The sequence below is a fragment of the Tasmannia lanceolata genome, unplaced genomic scaffold, assembly GCF_043159265.1.
Source record: "Tasmannia lanceolata isolate RefF3 unplaced genomic scaffold, GAP_Taslan_0.1 ptg000054l, whole genome shotgun sequence".
NCBI lineage: Eukaryota > Viridiplantae > Streptophyta > Magnoliopsida > Canellales > Winteraceae > Tasmannia > Tasmannia lanceolata.
The window spans coordinates 2,637,516-2,658,961 of NW_027518731.1; the positions used below are offsets into that span (position 1 = coordinate 2,637,516).

Here is a 21,446-nt window from a genome sequence, read left to right on the forward strand (position 1 = left end):
TGTAGGAAAAGGTTTCCCGCGCCTGTTCACGTGCGCAGGATCTATGCAGGAAAATGTTTCCCGAGAAACTGCTTGCCCACCTTTTATCACTAGTTTTCCCGGGAAAGCAAATCCGACCAAAATAATGGGATTTGGTTTCCCACACTAGTGAGAAAAGAGACATTTCCACGTCATTTTTGGCAATTCCATGTCATTATTTGACATATTCCACCCAGGCTTGTTAATTTCTCAGGAAAGCAAGTGAACACCAAAATTATGTCTTGTCAAGGTCTTGTCAAGCAAAAAGGAGTCTGTTTCCAGGGATTTGCTTCCCCGGGAACGCAAGTGAACAGAGCCTTATAGAATGAAAGGTGCGTAAAAAAGCATATGGTGGTCAAGAGATGCTCAAAGAAGAAAGTACGGAATGGGGGCACTTATTGCAACATTATACGGAAGGCGGGCACCTTTCATCTTATCGAGGGCACCTTTCATCTTATCGACGAAACATGCACGATTCTTCAAAAAGTGGTCCACAAAAGACCCTAATACCCTTCGTGATAAAATCAGCACTTGTCATTATTCTCTTTGTAGCCACCTTTTTTTCTTTTCTAGTATTGTCTTCGATAAATTGGGGCTGCATTTAATGCATTTGCCGTCCCCCATTAATGCCAGGGACGCCGGCGTGCTGCACAAGGCCACCTTGGTTGTCATCCTTTGGTTCGTTTGAATGTGTTTGAACTTTGGGTTCGTTTTAATCTTGGCCGGCAAAGACATATAGATCCTTGACACGTGGACAGATTTTGATGGAACGATGACGACTTTCTTATTGCTGGCTTTGGTTTGGTTTGAACATGTGTTTGAACCAAGAAAACTTCGGGTTCATTTAAATCTTGGTTATCACCCATAAGAAGAGACTGTTGGATCCTTGACAAGTGGACATATTTTAATGTACTAGAGATATTCCGGTGGCGTACTCAAGATTCTGGCAGCGTACTCTATTCCGGCGGTATACCTGATATGTTTGAACCCAGAAATTCCGACAGTGTACTCGAGACTCCGGCGGCGTACCCGATAGCTTGACCCAAAGGAGTTAATACATAAATCGAATCCCGGCAACATTCCTATGTTGTTAAATCGGTTCTATCTGAATCCCTCCCAAATTTGCGCGTGCTTTACATAAGGAAATCAACGTTTATACGTGACACTACAAGAAACATTGGTATTAGCAACCCACTAAATTGTGTTGCTAAAACTAAAAATATTGTCGCTAATAGTAGCATTAGCGACCACTTTTTAATTGGGTCACTAAAAATGGTCGCTAATACTACCTTTTATTGTAGTGGATAACGGCAACATCTATTTGAAAACGCCAACGACATGCCCTTTATTTGATCCGTATAGAGATAAGCGTGGTGAGGATGCGAGGATTACTTATGCAATTCCGTCAGCGTCTCATGCATTAATGGAGAACGAGAAATGCATTATATACAACCACATTTTCTCATTAAGAAATAATAAAATAATGGAAAAGGTGCTACAAATAGAATGGTTGGGGTGTACCGCCTTGCACCAGATACGATGAGGCTATCTAGGCTCTGATTATGTCGGGAAGGGCATTTGAGTATTTTTTCCACTTGCATTTGAAGAATGGTGCGTGTTTCGTCGATAAGATGAAAGGTACCCATGTTTCGTACTATGCTGCTTTTCTTACGTTACAACCCCCAACTTGCATCAAAAACAAATATTCCATCACAGAATCTTATCTTCACATGTTCATTCGTTGGACCTTTGATTGTAGAGGAAGTGATGCAATTACGCAAATGGAAGGAGGGGAGAAGCTTCTTCATGTTAAGAGAGACGCCACAATTCACTCTTGTCGTGACCATGGCTTTCTTTCCTAACCATCGGAGAGAGGCTATGGCTATCTCATCCGCGTGGACCTGTGGATCGAATATTTCTAGGGTTTGTCATTTTTCATTTACGTGTCCTACTTTCCTATTAAGTGTGGACTCGGTTTTAACATGATTCCACGTGACTTTGTCTCTACGTGCTTTCATCTCCACCACCACCACCACCACCGGTCCTCACTTTTGTTTTTTTCTACTTTTTTATATTTCTAGGGTGTCATTTTTCATATTCCAGCTTTCACTTTTGTTATTTTTCTACATATTTTATATCGGATTAACCTAAATACTTTTTTAAGGTTGACAGTATTTGATACTTGGTACCCGTGTCAGATTTTTATACCCGTATCCCGCATCAGCCTTTATATTTCTGGGCCTATTTAGCAATTGAGTTGAAATAGCAGCAAATATTGCTTGTACCTTTTCATTAGAAGGAGTCCAATTTGAGCTCTTCCAATATTTTGATTGGCAATTACCATGCTGATTGGCCTACTGAACAAAAGCTTATGTCCCCCCTTCCCCTTTTTTTATTTTGTGTGTTTAAGAAAAGTTTATTAATCAAAAACATATAGAGAGGATGATAGTGGTGCCAAACAAAAACAAAAAAGAAAATGGAAAGGAAAACGTTTGAAGTATCAAAAAGAAAGGAAAGAGTGGTGTGGCCCAAAGTAGTTGCAATTATGAATAAGAAAATTCAACCAACAAGAAAGGAAAGAGCCAAGTGTTGAAATTGACCCTTTTGCTTTCCATGAAACCTTTTGCTTATTTGTTTATTCAAATTTGAAATGTTTGGATGTTTTGGAGAGTGTAAGAATAAGGTTTTTGGTTGGAAGTATCTATTTTATAACCTAAAAGTTGGATTTTACAAGCTAAGACCTGAATTCTATATTTCTCAGGCTGTAAGATCCCAATTTTAGCTCATAAATCCAGGTTTTATCTTATAAAATCCATGTATCCAAACAGTTAGGGTTAACGCGCGGAGAAGAATTTTGAGGCGCAGGCTAACTATGGAAGGGGCCAAGGATTAGTGGTTTAGATCATCCAAATAGGTAGGACCCATTGTTTTTTTTTTTTTCTACCCATGTATTTCCACGTAAATACACGCCCACATTATTTTAATTCTAGATAAATCATATATTCACCCCTTGTTTTTCACTTGGGGCTAGGGGTGGCAGAACCGAACCGGAACCGAACTGTTTAAAAATACTTTGGGTCCGGTTCGGTTCCACTGATGAAGAACCGAACTTATTCGGTTCGGTTCCGGGTCTAATGTTCTTGGTTCGGTTCTGGAACCGAAGAACCGAACTTTATATATATATATATATATATATATATATATATATATATATATATATATATATAGAGGAAAATGATTGTGAGCTTGAAGCTCATATAGCTTATATGAGCTTGAAGGCCCAAACACATGGGTCCCACATTTTTGTGGTGATCCAAACCATTCATTTGTAAGGCCCCATCATAGATAGGGTGTGTACCAAAAATCAAATCCATTGGATCATCATAACCCTTCCAAAAGTGGAGGGAAAAAATGGGCAAATTTGTGGCAAATGGTGTCTGTCCATTTTGCCCTCCACATTTGGATGGGTTAGGATGATCCTATGAAGCTGATTTTTTGTACACATCCTATCTATGTAAGGGCCTTTCAAATGAATGGTTTGGATCATTCTAACAATGTGGGCCCACATGTGTTTGGGTCCTCAAGCTCATATAAGCTATATGAGCTTCAAGCTCACAATCATTTTCCTCATATATATATATATATATATATGAGAGAACATTTCCTACAAAGTGATGACTGCATGTGAATGCAATACAAAGTTTTCTTTCATGGTGGTTTTCATCCCTGAAAAGACACTTTTCCTTGTCAAGTATTATTTAATCTGAGGAATGAGTTTGAATATAATATTAAGGTCAGTTATGAGTTGTGATCATGGTTTGAAATTTCGGTTTCGTCATAAATTTTGGACCCAGCCGAAATCCTAAAATTTAGGACGAAATCCGGTAAAGAGGGGCGAAATGTTAGTTTTCTGGGCCAAAATTTCTGTAATTTCGGCTGAAATTTTGTAAAGGAATAAAAAAAATATATTCTGTCCAAAATTTCGCCGAAATTACCGAAATTTTGTACATTTCGGCCATTTCGGATTTCTGTCATTTCGGTGTCGGTGTTGACCCAAATTTTTGATAGAACAACAACTATGAAGAATGAAATATTTATAAGATAGGTGGCTGATATTGAAAACCGTGTAGTTTAAAGTTGCTTTCCATCCACTCGAAAAACCGTGCCCCGACAACAACAGCATATATAAAGTAATAAAATTGTAACAGACGTTACATCACGTGTCCCCACTTGTACATTTATAGGAAACATTTGCACGAGTAAAAGAAACATTTGCACGGACAAGGACATGCGATGAAAGATTGTGGATGGGACTGACTCACAATAATTTAAAAGGAATTGAGCCTAAGACGGAAGAACATTTTGTGGACCGGCTGCTGCATGATAGAGCAGCCAAATAGGCTCTGATTTTTCTTATTCATTTAATTCATCTGAGCCTATGTGACTGCCCTCTCATGCAACAGCCTGTCTACGAAATGCCTTTTGTGATGGTCCCTACCAAATCCCATATGTGTAGAGGAAATATTTGTGAGCTAGAGCTCATATAATTATATGAGCTAGACCTCACTAACATAGGGGGACCCACATTGTTTGGATGATCCAAAGCATTCAATTGATAGGCCCTCATATAGATAGGGTGTGCCCAAAAAATCAGCTCCATATGAGAAAAGTGTATTTATTCGATCGAGTGGATAACTTATCTTCTCCGTCTGCCAGAAACATAGTTGGCCGACATTGTTTGGAGGATCCAAAGCATTCATTGATAGGACCTGACATAGATAAGGTGTGACAAAAAAATCTGCTTCTTAGGATCATCCTAACCCTTCGAACTGTGGAGGTAAAAAATGGATAGATTTGTGAAGGTTTATACTAGTCCATTTTAACCTCCACAAATTGAAGGGTTGGGATGATCCTATGGAGCTGATTTTTTTGTAGGGCTGGCAACGGGGCGGGGCGGGGCGGGGCCCGGCCGGATGTTGCATTCCCCTTTCTCGTCCCCACTTCAGCGGTGGCAGGGAATCCCCCATCCCCGCCCCACACAAAAATCCTCACCTCAAAAAAGTTTTTTAACACCCCAAAAAAAAAAAAAAGCAAGCCGTATTTGTGCACTTATCAAAATATGGTAGTGCCAATATCACTAGCATAGAAAATATATTTACTGTTAACTTTAAAAACACTAAAACAATACTAAAATAAGAGGATATTGATAATGGCTTGCATAGTAAATTGGGGCGGGGCCATCTCCATCCCATCCCCGCTTCGGGGAAATTTTTTTAAGTCTCCATCCCCACAACAAGTCGGGGAATCCCTGGCCCGTTCGGGGAGGGGCGGGGTGGATCCCTGGTTTTAGGGTGAAATTGCCAGGGCACACCCTATCTATGTGAACACCCTATCTATGTGAGGGCCCATCAAATGAATGGATTGCATCACCCAAACAATGTGGGCCCCACTGTATTTTACCAGCACAAGTGCACAACCATATTTTGACAAACTAACTTGTTTGTTACTTTTTAAAGAGCTGTCAAAAGGTTATTACTTTTCCAAAAAGCTATCACAAGCCAAGTAAAGAAGAAAAGACGGATGGGTTTGTGCAAATATAAAAATATGGTTGTGCTGATAACATTTCCCAATTTTTATAACCTTTTTTTTTTTATTAAATGGTGGAATTTTATGAGATAGGCAAAAGCCACGACCGAGATAGTCATGGGATGATTTATTTTTTAATAAAGCATTCTTTCATGGGTACTTCAGTATAAGTTACGGACAAAAAAGTCCAAATGTATCATATATAAGAATACATTATGTTTGTAAATACACAGTTATAAAATTTCTTATGGGGATTTCACCCTGGAAAGCCAAATCATTCATTGTTGATTGATTATAATCAGGACAGCACTTAGTAGTGAGAAGATTTCTAAGAATCTGAACATGGATCTACTGTACTCTTATCTGTAACTCCAAAGGATTTTTCTTTATCCATGTTTTATTGGCAACAATGTAAGTTTTTGATGTGAAACATCAAGAGAGTTATAAGGCTTCAGTTTCCATGGAATTCAGCGAAGCCCACAATGGATATTGAAATTTCTGCAAGAGATTTAAAGTTCTACAAAGTGTAAATGGTCAAGATTCATTTTCTACTGCCTCAACATACATATCATGGAATTACAACGAGCAACAGTCTGTTGAAATATCCACAAAAAGGACTGTATATTTGTTCATGCAATGGCCACTGAGTTACTCATGGCTGTTTGTTTTCACACATTCAAAGCTGCACCATTATCTTCCGCTGTAAGGTTAAGTATCATAGAAGCAGCGTTTGGAGCCCTGATCAATCAAAAGAATAAAAGAAACAAAGAACAAGTTTCTCAAATTACTAGATTGAAAAACTGTAACATATTAACTTGTAAACAAAGTTAGTGTGTAACAGCATCATAGAATGCATGAACAAGAATAATGTTAAGGATTAATCAAATTCTTTCCTGTGAAGTACAGAAAGAAAGTTGAGGAAAATGAAACGGCAACGGCTTTTGTCTGAGAGTTGAGATGTAAACTCAAGGATAAGAAGCAAATAGCAATTGCAAGGCAACAGTGCCTCTTGACATGAACTGATTTAGCTAAAAAAATTCAGGATCATGCAAAAATATAGTCTAAATGAAAATGGTATTGGAGAAGGAATAGGACATTAGGACTCCTAATCCCACTTGCTAACACCTTCTTGCACTCAACCTCTAACCACTTGTAATCCATACCTAATCTAACTGAACTTCCTAATAATATTGGAATGCTCCATGCTATAAATTGTATGGCCTGTGGCCAAATTGCAATGATGGTTTATGAATAAAGAAGAAGAGTTTCTTGCTATTTAGGCAATTTCGTGAGGTGGGTGGGGCGGGGGTGTGATGCCTCTTATTCCCAAATTTTTCAATGTTAATCTCCTCCCTTAGATCCGTCCTGCACCCATTTGGTAGCAGAGCCAATGTTAAATCATGTCTTCCAGAGAGTCACAACCGCAAGAGTTACGAATGTTCCACAGGGTGCACTGTTCATGAGGATGGCGAAACGAATAAGACGAATGGAGGCACAAATGGTGGTTCCGCAGACAGATCCAAAGCGGCACAAGTTGACACCAAGGCGACCCAAGAAGACAACGATTTGTCAGTAGTGTGGCAACCACGGATATTCTGAGCTTCAGTGGGCACTAAATGGAATGTGGGATGTGTGCTAGACAGCTATACTACCGGGAGGAAGCCATAGGCGATCATGAGGGTAGCCCATGAAAGTGTGAGCTCTACACAGATTAATCAGCTGCCAGAACCCTCATTTGAAGCAAATTAACCAGTGCACTCGACAAGCTATAGCCTTTTCAAGAGGGGGAGAATGATGGAGGACCATCCAAGATAAGAAAACCTTGCAATGGTGCCCAAACTGTTTGCAGTCAAGTGGGGTCCACATGGGCCACCTGACCAGCCCGAAATCCAAAGAAATTCCAGCCACAGGAAAAAAGAGCATCATTATCATTTTTTTTTTAATTTTATGAAAATGAGGTCAATTACCTTCTTGCGGATGTCCTTTTTTTTTTTGGGACTGTGTGTGTGTGTGTGTGTGGGGGGGGGGGTGCAGCTGATGTAATCAAATTATTGGGGGTGTTATTTTGGGGATTTTATTTAATTGTTGTTAAGAAACCTAGTTGGTTTGAATAAAAATCAATCCTAGGTTATCTAGGATTTGGTAAGAGTTCAAACAGGGTTGTATCAGGAGTCCTAGTATTATAATGAATTCAGGAATGGATTACAAGTAGTTAGAGTCTGTGCAACCTTGGTTTTAAATTTCGAATTTCGGTCAAGAACGAAACCGAAATTGGGTAAACTCGAAACGTTGCAAAATTTCAACCGAAATTTTGAAATTTTGTTTTCGCCGAAATTTAAGGAGTATCACCAAAAAATCTGAATTTTATTTCTTATTTAATATTTTCCCGAAATTTTGTACGAGATAAAATATTACTTTTTTATTTCGTCCGAAATTTTGACCGAAATTTCAGGACCGAAACGCATTCCGAAACCGAAATTTGAAACCATGTGTGCAACAGGTTAGCAAGTAGGATTGGGAATCCTAATCCTACCCCAATACCATTTTCGTTGGGATGCTCCATGCCTATAAATTGTATGGCCTAGGGTCAGATTACAATGATGGTTTATGAATAAAGAAAGAGAGTTTCTTCCTGTTTTCGCAATTTCGTGGTGGTGGGATGCCTGTCATGCTTCAACTGTGAGGCTAGCATCTCTCTTTCAAATTAGAAGGACGCTGACCACAAATAACTGCAGGAGGAAAGGAGTCAAGGCAGCTCATCCTAAGAGTCCCCCGAATAGCATTCTTACTGAGAGAAATTAAGAAAAGGATCTAACTTTCATATCATCGGATCCCCTCATTATTCATCCACATGATTGTACATCCTTATGAGATATATGAATATATACATAAACTCATCTTAACAAAATCAGAAAATTTCTAGCAATTGCAGTGCTTCCCTCTCTTTTGAAAGGAATAATCTTAATCACATGAAATATATTAACAGTTTACTAGCTTTTCAAATCAGCAATAGATGACTTAAGCAAATAAGGACCAATAAAATTCTAGGAAGAATATACTACCAAAATCAGATTTTCCAAAGGTTTGCACGGTCACAAACTACATTTCCAAATCAATAATAAAGAAATGCCCAAATAACAAGAAATGAAATTCTAGGGAGGGATGAACATCCATACCATGATTCGGGTGTTTGATATAGGGAAGCAGAAGAGCCAAAACATGATGCAAGCATGTCCGTGTTCACCGCACCAGGATTAAGCGCAACAATTGCCATCCCAACAGGTAATTCCTTTGCCACTGACCGTGTTAGGCCCTCAATTGCCCACTTTGAAGCACAATAAGGTGCAACCTGTCCCAATATGGTTAAGACTTAAGACTTAAGAGTCTGAAATATTATCCAAGTGTTAACATAATAAACACTATGGGCACGTTTGGCTGCCAGGAATTGTTTTTCATGACAAATCGGACGTCTACAAGTGGAGATGAGGGTGAAATCGCTAAAAATCAAGAAACACAATCCCGGAAACTAGTGTCTCCAGTGATGTGAAGTTCCTAAAAATCCGGAATAAAAAAACACTAGTCAAAACCAGATCAACCTTTTCCCGATTTTTACCAACTTCTCATCACCGGAGACTAGTTTCCGGGATTATGTTTCCTGAATTTTAGCGATTTCACCCCCATCTCCACTTGGAGACGCCCGATTTATCATGAAAAACAATTCCTGGCAGCCAAACATGACCTATAAAATCACATTATTACATGAAACTCATCCATACCTCTGCAGCTACTGACCTTCCCCAGCCAGAAGACATATTGACAATAATCCCTTGCTTTTTTTCCACCATAAGTGGCAGAAAGTGACGCAGCATATTTGCAATCCCTTTTATATTAGTATCTATGATAGTCTCGAACTCTTCCGCTGGCACTTCCCATATCTTATTGTTTTTATTAATGGTGCCTGCATTGTTTACTGTGCAACTACATTTTTAGTTCTGCACATGCATGGGCATATGACTGCAACAACAAAGATCAAATACAATATACTGATAAAGAGAATAATACAGTCATGGAATGCATAAAAGGGCGGCCCAATGCATGAGGCTCCCGCCATTGCAGGGTCTGGGGAGGGCTTTACCCCTGCTTTGCAGAGAGGATGTTTCCGTGACTCGAACCCATGACCATCAGGTCACAATGGAGCAACCTTACGATTGCGCCAAGGCTCGCCCTCACAGTCATGAAATGCATACTATCAAATTATCAACGAGGGAAAATTATGATGATTGTTATTAGGGATACTGAAAAAAAAAATTGCTGAACAACTTCATATTCAAGAGTGCAATGTTTCCATGTCATCATAGGGATTTAGGAGTTAGAACTACGAAATGATTTTCAGTTAGTTCGTCAACCAACGTTCATCCTACAATGCAGAATTCAAATACCCACGATGGATCTGAATATGATGACCAAACTTGTACTGAGGTCTAATCCAACAGAATTTTTTGATGAGGTTTTTTTTTCTGTTGAAAGAGAATTTGAAGGCCTCCGATTGGTAGAAATTTCACCACTTTTGGACTTAAAATGGTAGAGTTGTGGAGGTTTTAATTTTGGGTGACGTTTCGCCAAGTCTTTAGGAAACGGACCAAAACTCTCTCATCCCTTTGACTTTTTCGGTGCCGTTTGTTGCGTTTGAAGAAAACTTCGAGACTAGCAGATAGAAATAGATTTCACTTGATTTCGACTCAAAATGAGAGAGTTATGGATGTTTTACAATATAGCTTCATTTATTGGAGAGAAATTTTAGTTTTTCTAAGGCTTTTATCACGAATGTATAAATAGTCTAAAAAGAGAGGGGGGGGGGGACTTTAAAAAGATAATATAGGGATTTGCTAGCATCCATCGCAGAAGGCATTTTGCGGATGGGCGGTTGCATGTGAGAGCAGCCACCTCATGAATGAAGACAAAATCTGCTGAAAAGTGAGTTTGTGGCTGTTTTCACATGCAACCGGCCATCCGTGAAATGCCTTCTGCGATGGACACTAGTAAATCCCTAGATGAAAATATCATTAAAATATCAGGATATAAGAAAAAAATATTTGTGTAGAACATGAGATTTTCAAAACCATAAGATATTTTAACCTTTTTTTCCATTTTTTCTTTGAATTTGCTGGAGCATTGTCAGATTTTATACATTTCAAGGATTTTGTCACTAGATACAAATCATAAACAAAATGATTCAATATTCAACTACCTATATGAAAAAATCATACATGAACAATATGATGCCCAAAAATGGAACAGAGGAGAGTTCAAGTGGTTGCTGATGGTTTTAAAGTTTGTTTTATCTTATGGATTGCAGGGAGATGAATCGGAATCGCACACTGGTAGGTAATCGACAAAGACTGAATTCTTTGGAATGTGTGATTATCCTGGAACCTAGGTGCTCCAAACCATGGTTTGAAATTTCGACCGAAATCCGAAATTTCGGATTTCGGTGGAGACCGACACCAAAATGCATCAAAACCGAAACGGTCATTTATTTCGGCCGAAATTTCAGAATTTCGGTCGAAATTTCGGTTTTTCCTAAATTTGACCCAAAAATATATGTTTTTTTAATATTAATTTAATATTTCACCGAAATTTCGACCGAAATTTAATATTGAATAAAATATTAGTTTCGGGTCAAGTACCAGATTTCGATCGAAATTTCGAAATTTCACGGTCCGAAACCAGTACCGAAACCGAAATTTTAAACCTTGCTCCAAACATATAAACATCATAGAATATTATATCAACCTAGAGGTCGGAGGTTCAATCCCAACTTACATATTAAAAAAAAAATAGAATATTATGACTGACTAAATTTTGACAGGTAATGTTAGAATATGTGTGGTTTATTTGGCTCCTACATTTCAGTTCCAAGTGTCCTTTGTGTGCGTGCGTGCGTGTGTGTCTATGATTTGTGGACACAGACATGTGTCGCATGTGAGCACTCGACGCTCACATAGTGTTGGACACGGCAAAACCTCAAAATTTAGAAACGAGGACATGTCTAAAATAGAAAGTATAGGTGGTTTATCTGGCTCTTACATTTTCAATTTCAAGTGTCCTTTGTGTGTGTATCTATGAATTGTGAACACGAACATGAGTGTCACGTGTCGACGCTCACAGTGTCGGACACGGCAAAACCCCAAAATTTAGAAACGGGGATATGGCTAAAATAGAAAGTATATAATCATAATTTGTTGATATGGATTCGTGTGTCGAGTTTTCACAAGGATATGAATTGTCTGATATGGCAACATCTAAAAATTTATAATCATAATTTGTCGATATGGACTGATATCGGCACTCTTTTACTTCAATAATGCACTCCCCTTCTGCTTGGTTTTGAGATTAAAAATACGGAGTGGGGCGCAACTCAGGTTAAATTTTAGGGGATTCGGGTTCATTTTGTACTACTGGATTCAATTTTTAGAAAATTCATGGTCTGTCTCAGGAACTTGAAACATGACTTTGGGAAATTCTGAATTAGATTTTGAGGCTCGGATTTCGGGATCCTTATTCGATTTTGGGATTTTAGGGTCCGGTCAAAATGGGGTGTCTACAGATGCCCCTCTTTGGCAGAGGGCGCTTGTCGTACGAATGCCAAAGCTGAAGAGACAACACATTTTGATCGTCCCGGGTTGCAATCGAAAAAAAACAAAAGGGATTGAATTTTTATTGAATGGCAATTTGGACTTTGCACAATCAGGCGGAACCAACACGCACTGAAAATGGGATTTTAGACAAACAAGCGGTACCTACACGGTCTGATCAAACGGGAGATTTAGTTAGGTGGAACCTTCACACGCTAACTAACCGGGAAACTTCTTTATGCGGAACCTTCACGCAGTAACAAACAAAGAGAATTTGTTATATGTAACCTTCACACAATAACAAACAGGGAATTTAATTAGGTGGAACCCTCACGCACTAATCAAAAGGGAAAGCTTTATTATGCGGAACCTTCACGCGGTAACAAGCAAGGAAAATTTGTTACGTGGAACCCTCACACAATAACAAAAGGGGAAATTTAATTAGGCGGAACCCCGTTTGGGTCAAAACTGTAAATAAACTGGCCAAAAATCAACTAGCCGTTTGAGACCCAGCGGCTACTTTTCCACACCGGCGTGGTCGACCGAGGTGTCACGGTCACCCGCCCTATCGGGCGCTCTCTTTTTAATTTAAAATTCTTTATCACTACGGTCGACCGAGCTATCGCGGTCGCCCGCTGAGAGCAACCCAAATATTTTTATTTTTGTCCAGATCCCTATCTGCGGTCGGTAGGCCCGACCATGATGGATTTGTTTCTGATCTACAGAAACATATCCGCGGTCGCCCGGGACGCCCAGGTTGACCGGCCCACTATGTATCGGTAGGTACTAGAATTCCAGCCACCTTACCGCGGTCGCTAGAGGAACCCTGTCGACCGGCCCTGCTTTGAAAACTTGATTTTAATTATAAAAATTCAGGGACTTGGGCCATGGTCTTTGGGCTTTTGTCCAAGGTTTTCAAACATGTTATAGGGAGTGTAGATGGTTTTCAAAGATATTAAATTTATTTATGAAAACCTTTGAAAGTGCAAATACATTTAAAACAAGAGGACTCCAAATACAATCTAAAAAGATAAACCTTGAGTCTTCTTAGATAGCTTGGCTCCTCCGCACTTTCTTGGACAACTTGAACTTGCAAGTGAACTCTTCGACTTGCTTTAGGTCTTGTGACTTCCTCCATTCCTTGAGCATGTTGAATGGTCCATGAGTTGTCACCAATGCTTGTTCAACTCCAAGCTCCTACTAGCATTTGCTAGGCATGCTTGTGGGATCTTCAACTTGAGTTGTTTCACTTGAACATCTTCCAAGGTTGATGTCTTCAATGTAGGTGCAAGCTCTTTGGTCCCTTTGTTTCTTGATCCGCAAGCCATGTGTTGTGTTGAGTTGTGTAATGGCGATATGACATGTCAAGTTCCTGTCTAAGACACAACACTCAAAGACAACACATTAGTCCATAAAGACTAATCAATTTAGGTTTGCTAGCATTAAAACAAGAAGGTAAAGATGGATGATTGCAACTAAAGAATGAAAAAAGATAATTTCTACTACAACTTGCTTTCCTAATTAACTAAAACTAAAGAATGAAAAAAGATAATTTCGTCCAACATAATTCTTCCGTAAAATTTCTCAAAAAAGTCCTATAATAACTAAATCTCTCCCAGCTAATTTGAACGGCCACTCTTACTAAAATTCCTCCAACTAATTTGTAAGAATAAAAGAAATACTAAATAGAACCAAAACTCTTTATTCTATGGGATCAACATGGGCCGTTGATATGAACGCCATCTTGTTCTCATGACATCTTCACCTGATTGGACTTGGAAAACACAATCTTGCATAAATTCGATCTCAGTTGTGGATACGCGTCATCAATTTCTTGATCCGATGGTCTGAAACGGCTTGATCATTGATTTGATATGCTCGCCTATGAACTGCCACTCCTTTATTTTAATAATTTACCGTGAGAAAAGTACGGAATGTGGGCACATGTTTCGAGGAATTACGGATTTCGGGTACCTTTTAAAACAATAATGAAACATGGGCGATTCTTCAAAATGGGGTGGGAAAAAGACCCCAATACCCTTCTGACATCATCAGGACCAAGATGGAGACCTAGATGTTGGTCCTCATCATTCACTTTTTCATTATTTTACTAGTTTCTTTGGAGGGAAAACCCCCTATATTTAATGCACCCTCATTTACGTTTGGCGCACTGTATGAAGTTTCGTTGGGTTCGTCTGAATGTGTATTTGAACAGACAGAAGCTTGGGTTCGTTTGGATCTTGGCCGTCGGAAATAACTGCAGACGGAAGGATGCTTGACACATCGTAAATAATTTTTTTCCGAACAGTGGCGCCTTTGTTGACAGCTGCTTTGGTTTGGATTCGAAATTTTCCGTTGAACCCAGAGTCCCTTGGGTTCGTTTAAATCTTCGTCGTCGCCAATATGCATAGACGGTCGGATCCACGACACGTGGACATCTACATGGAACGGTGGTGTCATTTACTAATACCGCCATCGCTTTACTTAATTTCTACTGTCTGTTCAACCTTGCCTTCAATTTCCGGTGCCGTTATGTCCTTCTGTCCCAACTCTTACATAGTGATGAACAAATCATTTTGGTAAGGTCTACAGAGGCTTTACGCCGGCCTACCTAATATTCACGACGGCATACCTAATATTAACGTCGGCGTACCCATTATTTACACTGGCCTACCTAAATTAACGCCGGTGTACCCATTATTTACCCCGGCATACCTAAATTAACGTCAGTGTAAGACAAGAATCGCCGGCGTACCATATATATTATGGTGGCGTAGCCAATCTTAATGCCGGCTTACCAATTGTTTCGGCGGCATAAGTGAAATTTAGGAAAATTTGTTACGTGGAACCCTCACACAATAACAAAAGAGGAAATTTAATTAGGCGGAACCCTCACGCACTAATCAAAACGGAAAGCTTTGTTATACGGAACCTTCATGCAATAACATGCAAGGGAAATTTGTTACATGGAACTCTCACACAATAACAAAAGGAGGAAATTTAATTAGGCGGAACCCTCACGCACAAATCAAAAGGGAAAGCTTTGTTATGCGAAACCTTCACGCAGTAACAAGCAAGGAAAATTTGTTACGTTGAACCCGCGCACAATAACAAAAGGGGAAATTTAATTAGGCGGAACCTTGACGCATTAATCAAAAGGGAAAGTTTTGTTATGCGGAACCCTTCACGCAATAACAAGCAAGGGAAATTTGTTACGTGGAACCCTCGCACAATAACAAAAGGAGGAAATTTAATTAGGCGGAACACTCACGTACTAATCAAAAGAGAAAAATCTGTTAGACGGAACCTTCACGTACTAGCAAACGGGAAAGCTTTGTTATGCGAAACCTTCACGCATTAAGATTGAGGAGTAAAATTCTTATGAAAAAATTGATAATCTCTTACTTTTGATTGATTGATTGATTTGGATTGATTTCTTTGGAGATTGCTTTGTCTCTCCAAAGAAGCGGGAACTTTTTTTTTTTTACCTGATATGCTTGTTGGATTGATTGATTGATTTGGATTGATTGATTGATTCAGATTGATCCCTTTCAGAATTGCTTTGTCTCTTGCCGAGAAAATGGGAGTGCGAGTTCCTTGCTGAGGACCGGACTCACATGATTTGCTGGGATTTTGGGTATTCACCCTTTTTGAAAGAATTGGATCTTGCTGGGAATTGAATGCTTTGAGCAGTTGACAACAGACTCTATGGAAAGTAGATTCTAGACTCCACTGGGGACGGGTTTTTTCTTTTTTTAAGAGTTGATTATGTTGGAGAGTCATTGCGCGAACCACTCACCGCACCCATTCTGCCTGCCTAGGGTCCATTATCTCAAGTGATGGAGCTATGCCACCCCTATTCGTGTATGGGCAAGGTCTGATGCTACTTGTGTACAGGAAGGGATGTCTAGTCCCAACCCCAACCAAGAACCTTTTAGGTCTGCAAAGAACTGGAATATCATATCTCCCTAGCCTTTAGGATCTGCGAATCCATGAGCATAATATTCCTACAATGCTACCTAAGGACAAACATGTGTCAATGTATAAAGCACGTGACACATTCCTTTAATGTGCCCATTAGTTGTCATAAAGTTCATTAATTAATCATATGCACTACAAAATGACCGGCTTTTAGGGCATATAGTCTAAGAGGTGACCCGTCACTACGAATACAGATAGCATCTTGAGCACATGCCGCTTCACAATATCCCAAGGTCATATCCCTCTCCATTTCAGTTACTGCTTCCCTAATCCCTTCCTCTCAAACAATCTTCCAATCTCCATTGCATTGTCTTAACTAATATAAGTGAATTGGACGCTATCCCATATGGGCCTACCCAACCACTCTCTTGCATGCAACTTCTTGTAGAACTCCACTACAGCATCCTCCACCTCCTTTTGGTCCTCCATACGATTCCCGCTAAACATAACACATCTAATATGGTTGTTCTTCCTTTCATTAGCCACAAGATGGAAAAAGGCCGTACTTATGTCCCCATCCTTGCACTAAATGGCTTGGAAATGTTGCTTCCATGCTATCTCCTCCTACTCAGTTTGAGTTTCGCCCACTTTTCACATTCATCGTAGGCTCCTAGACTACTTCCCCTCTAACATCCCTTGTTCATTAACTAACTGCTTTTGCAGAAGGCTATCGAACTGTTCCTTTCAAAATCTGAGTTTGTTGTGTATGTTGCCCACTATGTGTGTGTGTGTGTGTGTGTGTGTGTGTGTGTGTGTGTAGAGAGAGAGTTACATGGAAAATATCTAAACTGCATCGACTTATGATCGTCTCCAAGTATCTTTCTTGATCCTTAGATATAAAGCAGCATGAATCAAGTAATTTCTTAGAACGGAACATCACAAGTTGCACAATTCCAGTTGTTGTTGGGTTTTGATGTGTAAATATTATCCGGTTCTGGTTTTTCCCACCCTCCCCGGTTTTGTTTTCTAGCAGCACTAACCGTGCCCGACTCACTCCACAGGGCTTGCCCCTTGGTGATGCTGAAAACGCGTCTACACAATGCGAGGGAGAATCTCAACCAAGAGGTCGCAGGTTCAATCCCAGTTTACCTACCAAAAAAAGAAAATGCAATCACATGAGGTAGAACAGCAGAGTTTAACAATGACCTAAACACACATTTAGCTGGCCTCTGCTACTCATTTGCCTCACTAAAAGATCACATCTTCATCAATAATGTTCACCAATCTCAAGGACCCAGGCTCCTATCCATACAGTGACATTTCATTGCTTGATTTCTTTTCACTCCAATATTCTTAACAAAAATGGAACTTCAAAGGGGGTTGATAAAAAGTTAAAACTTTTGATTTTATTACCACCAATCATTCACATGAGATATTTTATACAATATGCCTTCAAATGGTCAGGGCTTAAAGAAACCAATAAAAATGGGTTTACTATTAAAAAAAGTAAAAAAAAACCCTATAATAGTGGGTTTTTCAATTGTAATATTTTAAACATCTAATTTCTCACAGAAAACAATGGAGCAGTCAGTCTATTATCGACCAAGATTGGAGTATTAAAAAACTGATGCTTGAAAACTGAGTTTGAAATCTGTAGTAATGCCACGCAAGCCAGATGTTTGATGTTTGAGTCGTGGCATGCAATGGAAATGCTATCTTATCTTACTTCGAGGACGCAACCTGTGTCGCCGCATAGATATGTTGCAGCAATCAAAGACCAACGAGTCTTGAAAGCAAAAGAGCGTCAGAAAGGAAAAAAACACAGGCAACCAGAAATGGGAGGGCAACAGAAGGATAAATCATAGTCACAGGAAACTTCCTAGTTGGATGGGAAGCTCGCTTCGGAAGCTAAGTTCTTCTCGCTTCCCAAATTTAGGGGAAGCGCGGTTTCCAGATGCTTCCTACATGTTTCCTCCTAATCAAGAGTATGCTTCCAATTTAGGTAATTACATCTTCATAAAAGAATATTTTATCCTTATGATAACGCTGAAGGATCTTCCTTTTTCTTTTTTTTAAAGTGCATTTAAAACTAGAAAAGCCATTGTTAGTTTCAAATGAAATTATGTGAAAATTTTTCTAAAAACATAACATCAGATGAATATGAATAAAACATGTAAAATTGTAAATTCCTAAAACTAGTAATTCTAACTAGTCACGAAGTTTTCTTTTCCAAGGTTGCCAAGGCGGGATTCGAAAGCGGGAATCGAAGGCTCCTGGGATGGTTGGAAGCGGGAATCGTGGGTTTGCCAGAGAGTCGACGGGGATTCGTCGGGGATTCGCTGAGAGTCGCTGCGGAGTTGGGATTCGCTGGGGATTCGCAGGGAATCACCTGGAAATCGGGGTTCCTATAAAGTGGGAATCGGGGTTCCCAAAATTGGGAATCGGAGTTCCCCAGAATCGGGGATTCGAATCGAATCACGGTTCGGATTCGCGATTCGGGGATTCGCGAATCCCCAACTCCGGGTACGAATCCTGCTTCTCTGTTCTTTTCTACTTCTAATCCTTACCTATATTAACCCTCTATCCCTAACCTACCACAATCCTACTCTTTATATGTACTTTTTTTTGCTTTGAATGAAGCTTATTATATGCTCCATGTCGACTTTCAGCAACGCTTCCCGGACATTTTTTATTTATTTTCTTTAAAACGTTCTGCTTCCAGCTTTTTCTGTTTTCTAAAACCCTCGCTTCCCCACATCAATTCTCGTACTCGCTTCCCACTCTGGCAACTATGGGATAAATTGTCCAAATGACATGAACTGTTGAATCTGTTCTTATGAATTATTAAAACTTAAAAGAAGGTCATGCAATTCAATTTCCTGGAATCCTAACTTCCTAAGAAAACAATCAAATAGCTACAAGAAAAAAAAAATACAATGCAAATAACAAAAAATTCAAAAAGCCTTTCTTGAATTCTTTCTATTCAAATAACCACCTTTTGGTCACATGTGAGGCTTTCATGTGGGACAAAGCAGCTGTAGAAAATTCAAGAAATTAAGAAAGAAGTGTATACCTTGAACAGTGGACTTATACTCAACTCAACTCAACTAAGCCTTTGTCCCAACAGAGGACTTATATAAATCTATAAGTCATGCGTGTGTGTTGGCATGTGCATGTGCATGTGCGTGTGTGTGCGCACGCGCGCGTGCACTCAGCTTACCTCCAAACATTTCATAGTTGCAAGAAATGTCTGTAAACTCCACAAGCATTAATCCATAACAGAAAAATATAGCCTTAGTTAGCCAAGAGGTCAAAAGCATTGGAAAGAAAAGGTCAATCACGCAAACCTCCCCTAATGAGCCTAGAAATAAGAATGGGAAAAAAGATTTGCATGATTTGAGACATAACTTGAACGTTATGGAACATTTCACAAGTCAATAAAGATTAAATTGTGGCAGAATATTATGCCATAGATTGTACTTTATGGAACATTTCATGTCAATAAAGATTGAATTGTAGCAGAATAGCCATAGATTGTCTTAACTTCCGCAATTAAAAACAAATTATCTATCTACCTATCATGTTCGATGACTGTATATTAATGGCAGGGAAGGAGAAGCACAAACTATGAACAGCATACATTTAAGAAGAGGAAGAAAGCAGGCGAGTTTACTGGAGTTCTCGTACCTATGATATCTGGTACACCCCTTGTCTCGATCACAACTCGCGCCAATCCCTCAATGTCGCTATCAGACCTCTAAAAGACAAGTTTAAGAGAATTGGATTGGTCTTTAAACCCACGAATGGGAAATCACAAACAAACAAACTCAAGAGTGAAAAATTTTGGAAAAAAATCAAAATTGGATTGGTCTTTAAACCCAAAACCCAAAACCCAGAAATTCACAAACTATCAAACTCAAAACAAATTGAGTAAAAGAAAAAAAAAAAATCAACTCAGCCGTGTTAGAACTTAGAAACCCATCAAACCAAAAACAATACAAAAGCCAAATAAAATAACATAAAGAAATTAAAAAGGGGGTGGAGATAGTAACCACATCAGCAGCAACAAGGAGATGGTTGGGATTTTGGTCGTGTTGGGAGAGCTCGGCTTGTAGAGAAGAGATTCTATCTTGTGAGCGAGCGCACCCTATTATGGTGTGACCCTTTTTTGCCATCTCTAACGCCAGAGCCCTTCCAAGCCCTTTGCTAACCCCCGTTATCAGAACAATTTTTGGAACCCCGTCTCCCTTCAGAGCAACCATTATTCCTCTCTCTCTCTCTCTCTCTCTCTCTCTCTCTCTCTCTCTCTCACACACACACACACGGGAGAAAACCAGTAACAGATCTGATTTAAATGCGGAGGCTAGATTTTCATATGTTGCGTGGCCATGAAGTCTAGAAATTTTCAAAGTGGACAGTGGGGCCCACTTCATAGGATAATCCAAACCGTTCTTTTGTTAGGCCGCAACGTAAATATGCTGTGCGAATTGAGCTGATCTCTAATCTATAGGTAAAATAAGAGCGGCAATATTACCAATAATAAACCCACTGTTATGTTTCCACAATGCATCACTGGTTGCTGGTCTTAGGCCTGGGGAGCAGCATTGGTCTTTAATGGACCAGCCAAACAAGTATAGTGGAAACCCCAAAGCCATATCTCTAACAGTGCATGTCTATCTATTGACCAACCAAATGATTGTTCTTGAATACCTATTCCTCCTCCTTCTTTTGTTTTTCCGTATCAAGGATCTCGGTTGGCACTTCATGGCATTTTCACTATCAAACAAACCCGAACCAGAAAAGGACTGTCCATGGAACTGCTTAGGGATTCCATATTTCCTAGTATCATTGCACCAATCATGTAACTTGCATGTTATTGAACAGTCACTAGATCGATCTACCACATGAAATATTTGATGTAGCCATCGGGATATCAAAGAGAAGAACAAGGGCATTCATACCTATAGTTGTATTTCTCAAAAAATATTGTACGGCCCACTTCATAGGATGATCCAAACCATCCATTTGTTGGGCCAGAAAGTAAATAGGTGGTGCCCTAAAAATCATTTCCATAGGAAGATCCTAACTGTATGATCTATGAGGTTTTCATAACGTGCAGTCCCTATATAGATTGGAGGGCTAGGATCATCCTATGGAAATGATTTTTGGGGCACGACCTATTTACATTGTGTCCCAACAAATGTATGGTTTGGATCATCCTATGAAATGGTCGCATAGTACCTTTTGAGATACACAAGACTATACAACCATACCCCATATAAAAAA

The 21,446-nt window shown here is 39.5% G+C and overlaps 1 protein-coding gene across 2 annotated transcripts; it reads right to left on the reverse strand.

Moving 5' to 3' along the window:
• Positions 1-6,070: 6,070 nt before the first annotated feature.
• Positions 6,071-20,491, reverse strand: LOC143864816 (NAD(P)-binding Rossmann-fold superfamily protein). Of its 2 annotated transcripts, none has more exons than XM_077375660.1 (5): positions 20,213-20,491; positions 19,848-19,917; positions 9,381-9,562; positions 8,781-8,953; positions 6,071-6,342 (listed from the first exon to the last, which is right to left on the reverse strand). In XM_077375660.1, the coding sequence occupies exons 1-5, from the start codon at positions 20,420-20,422 to the stop codon at positions 6,273-6,275; spliced, it is 705 nt and encodes a 234-aa protein (XP_077231775.1). In that variant the 5' UTR covers positions 20,423-20,491; the 3' UTR covers positions 6,071-6,272. The 2 variants fall into 2 exon arrangements, with proteins under 2 accessions (XP_077231775.1, XP_077231774.1); XM_077375659.1 differs by having other exon boundaries at positions 9,381-9,574; positions 20,213-20,483.
• Between the last annotated feature and the right edge of the window lie 955 nt (positions 20,492-21,446).

Excerpts from the sequence above, each read along its gene's own strand:
- LOC143864816 (XM_077375659.1), bottom strand. The coding sequence starts at position 20,422 with ATGGTTGCTCTGAAGGGAGACGGGGTTCCAAAAATTGTTCTGATAACG. Across the intron at positions 19,918-20,212 it reads TCCTTGTTGCTGCTGATGTG|AGGTCTGATAGCGACATTGA; the intron begins GTTACTATCTCC and ends CTTGTCTTTTAG. Across the intron at positions 9,575-19,847 it reads GGGTGTACCAGATATCATAG|TAAACAATGCAGGCACCATT; the intron begins GTACGAGAACTC and ends GTAGTTGCACAG.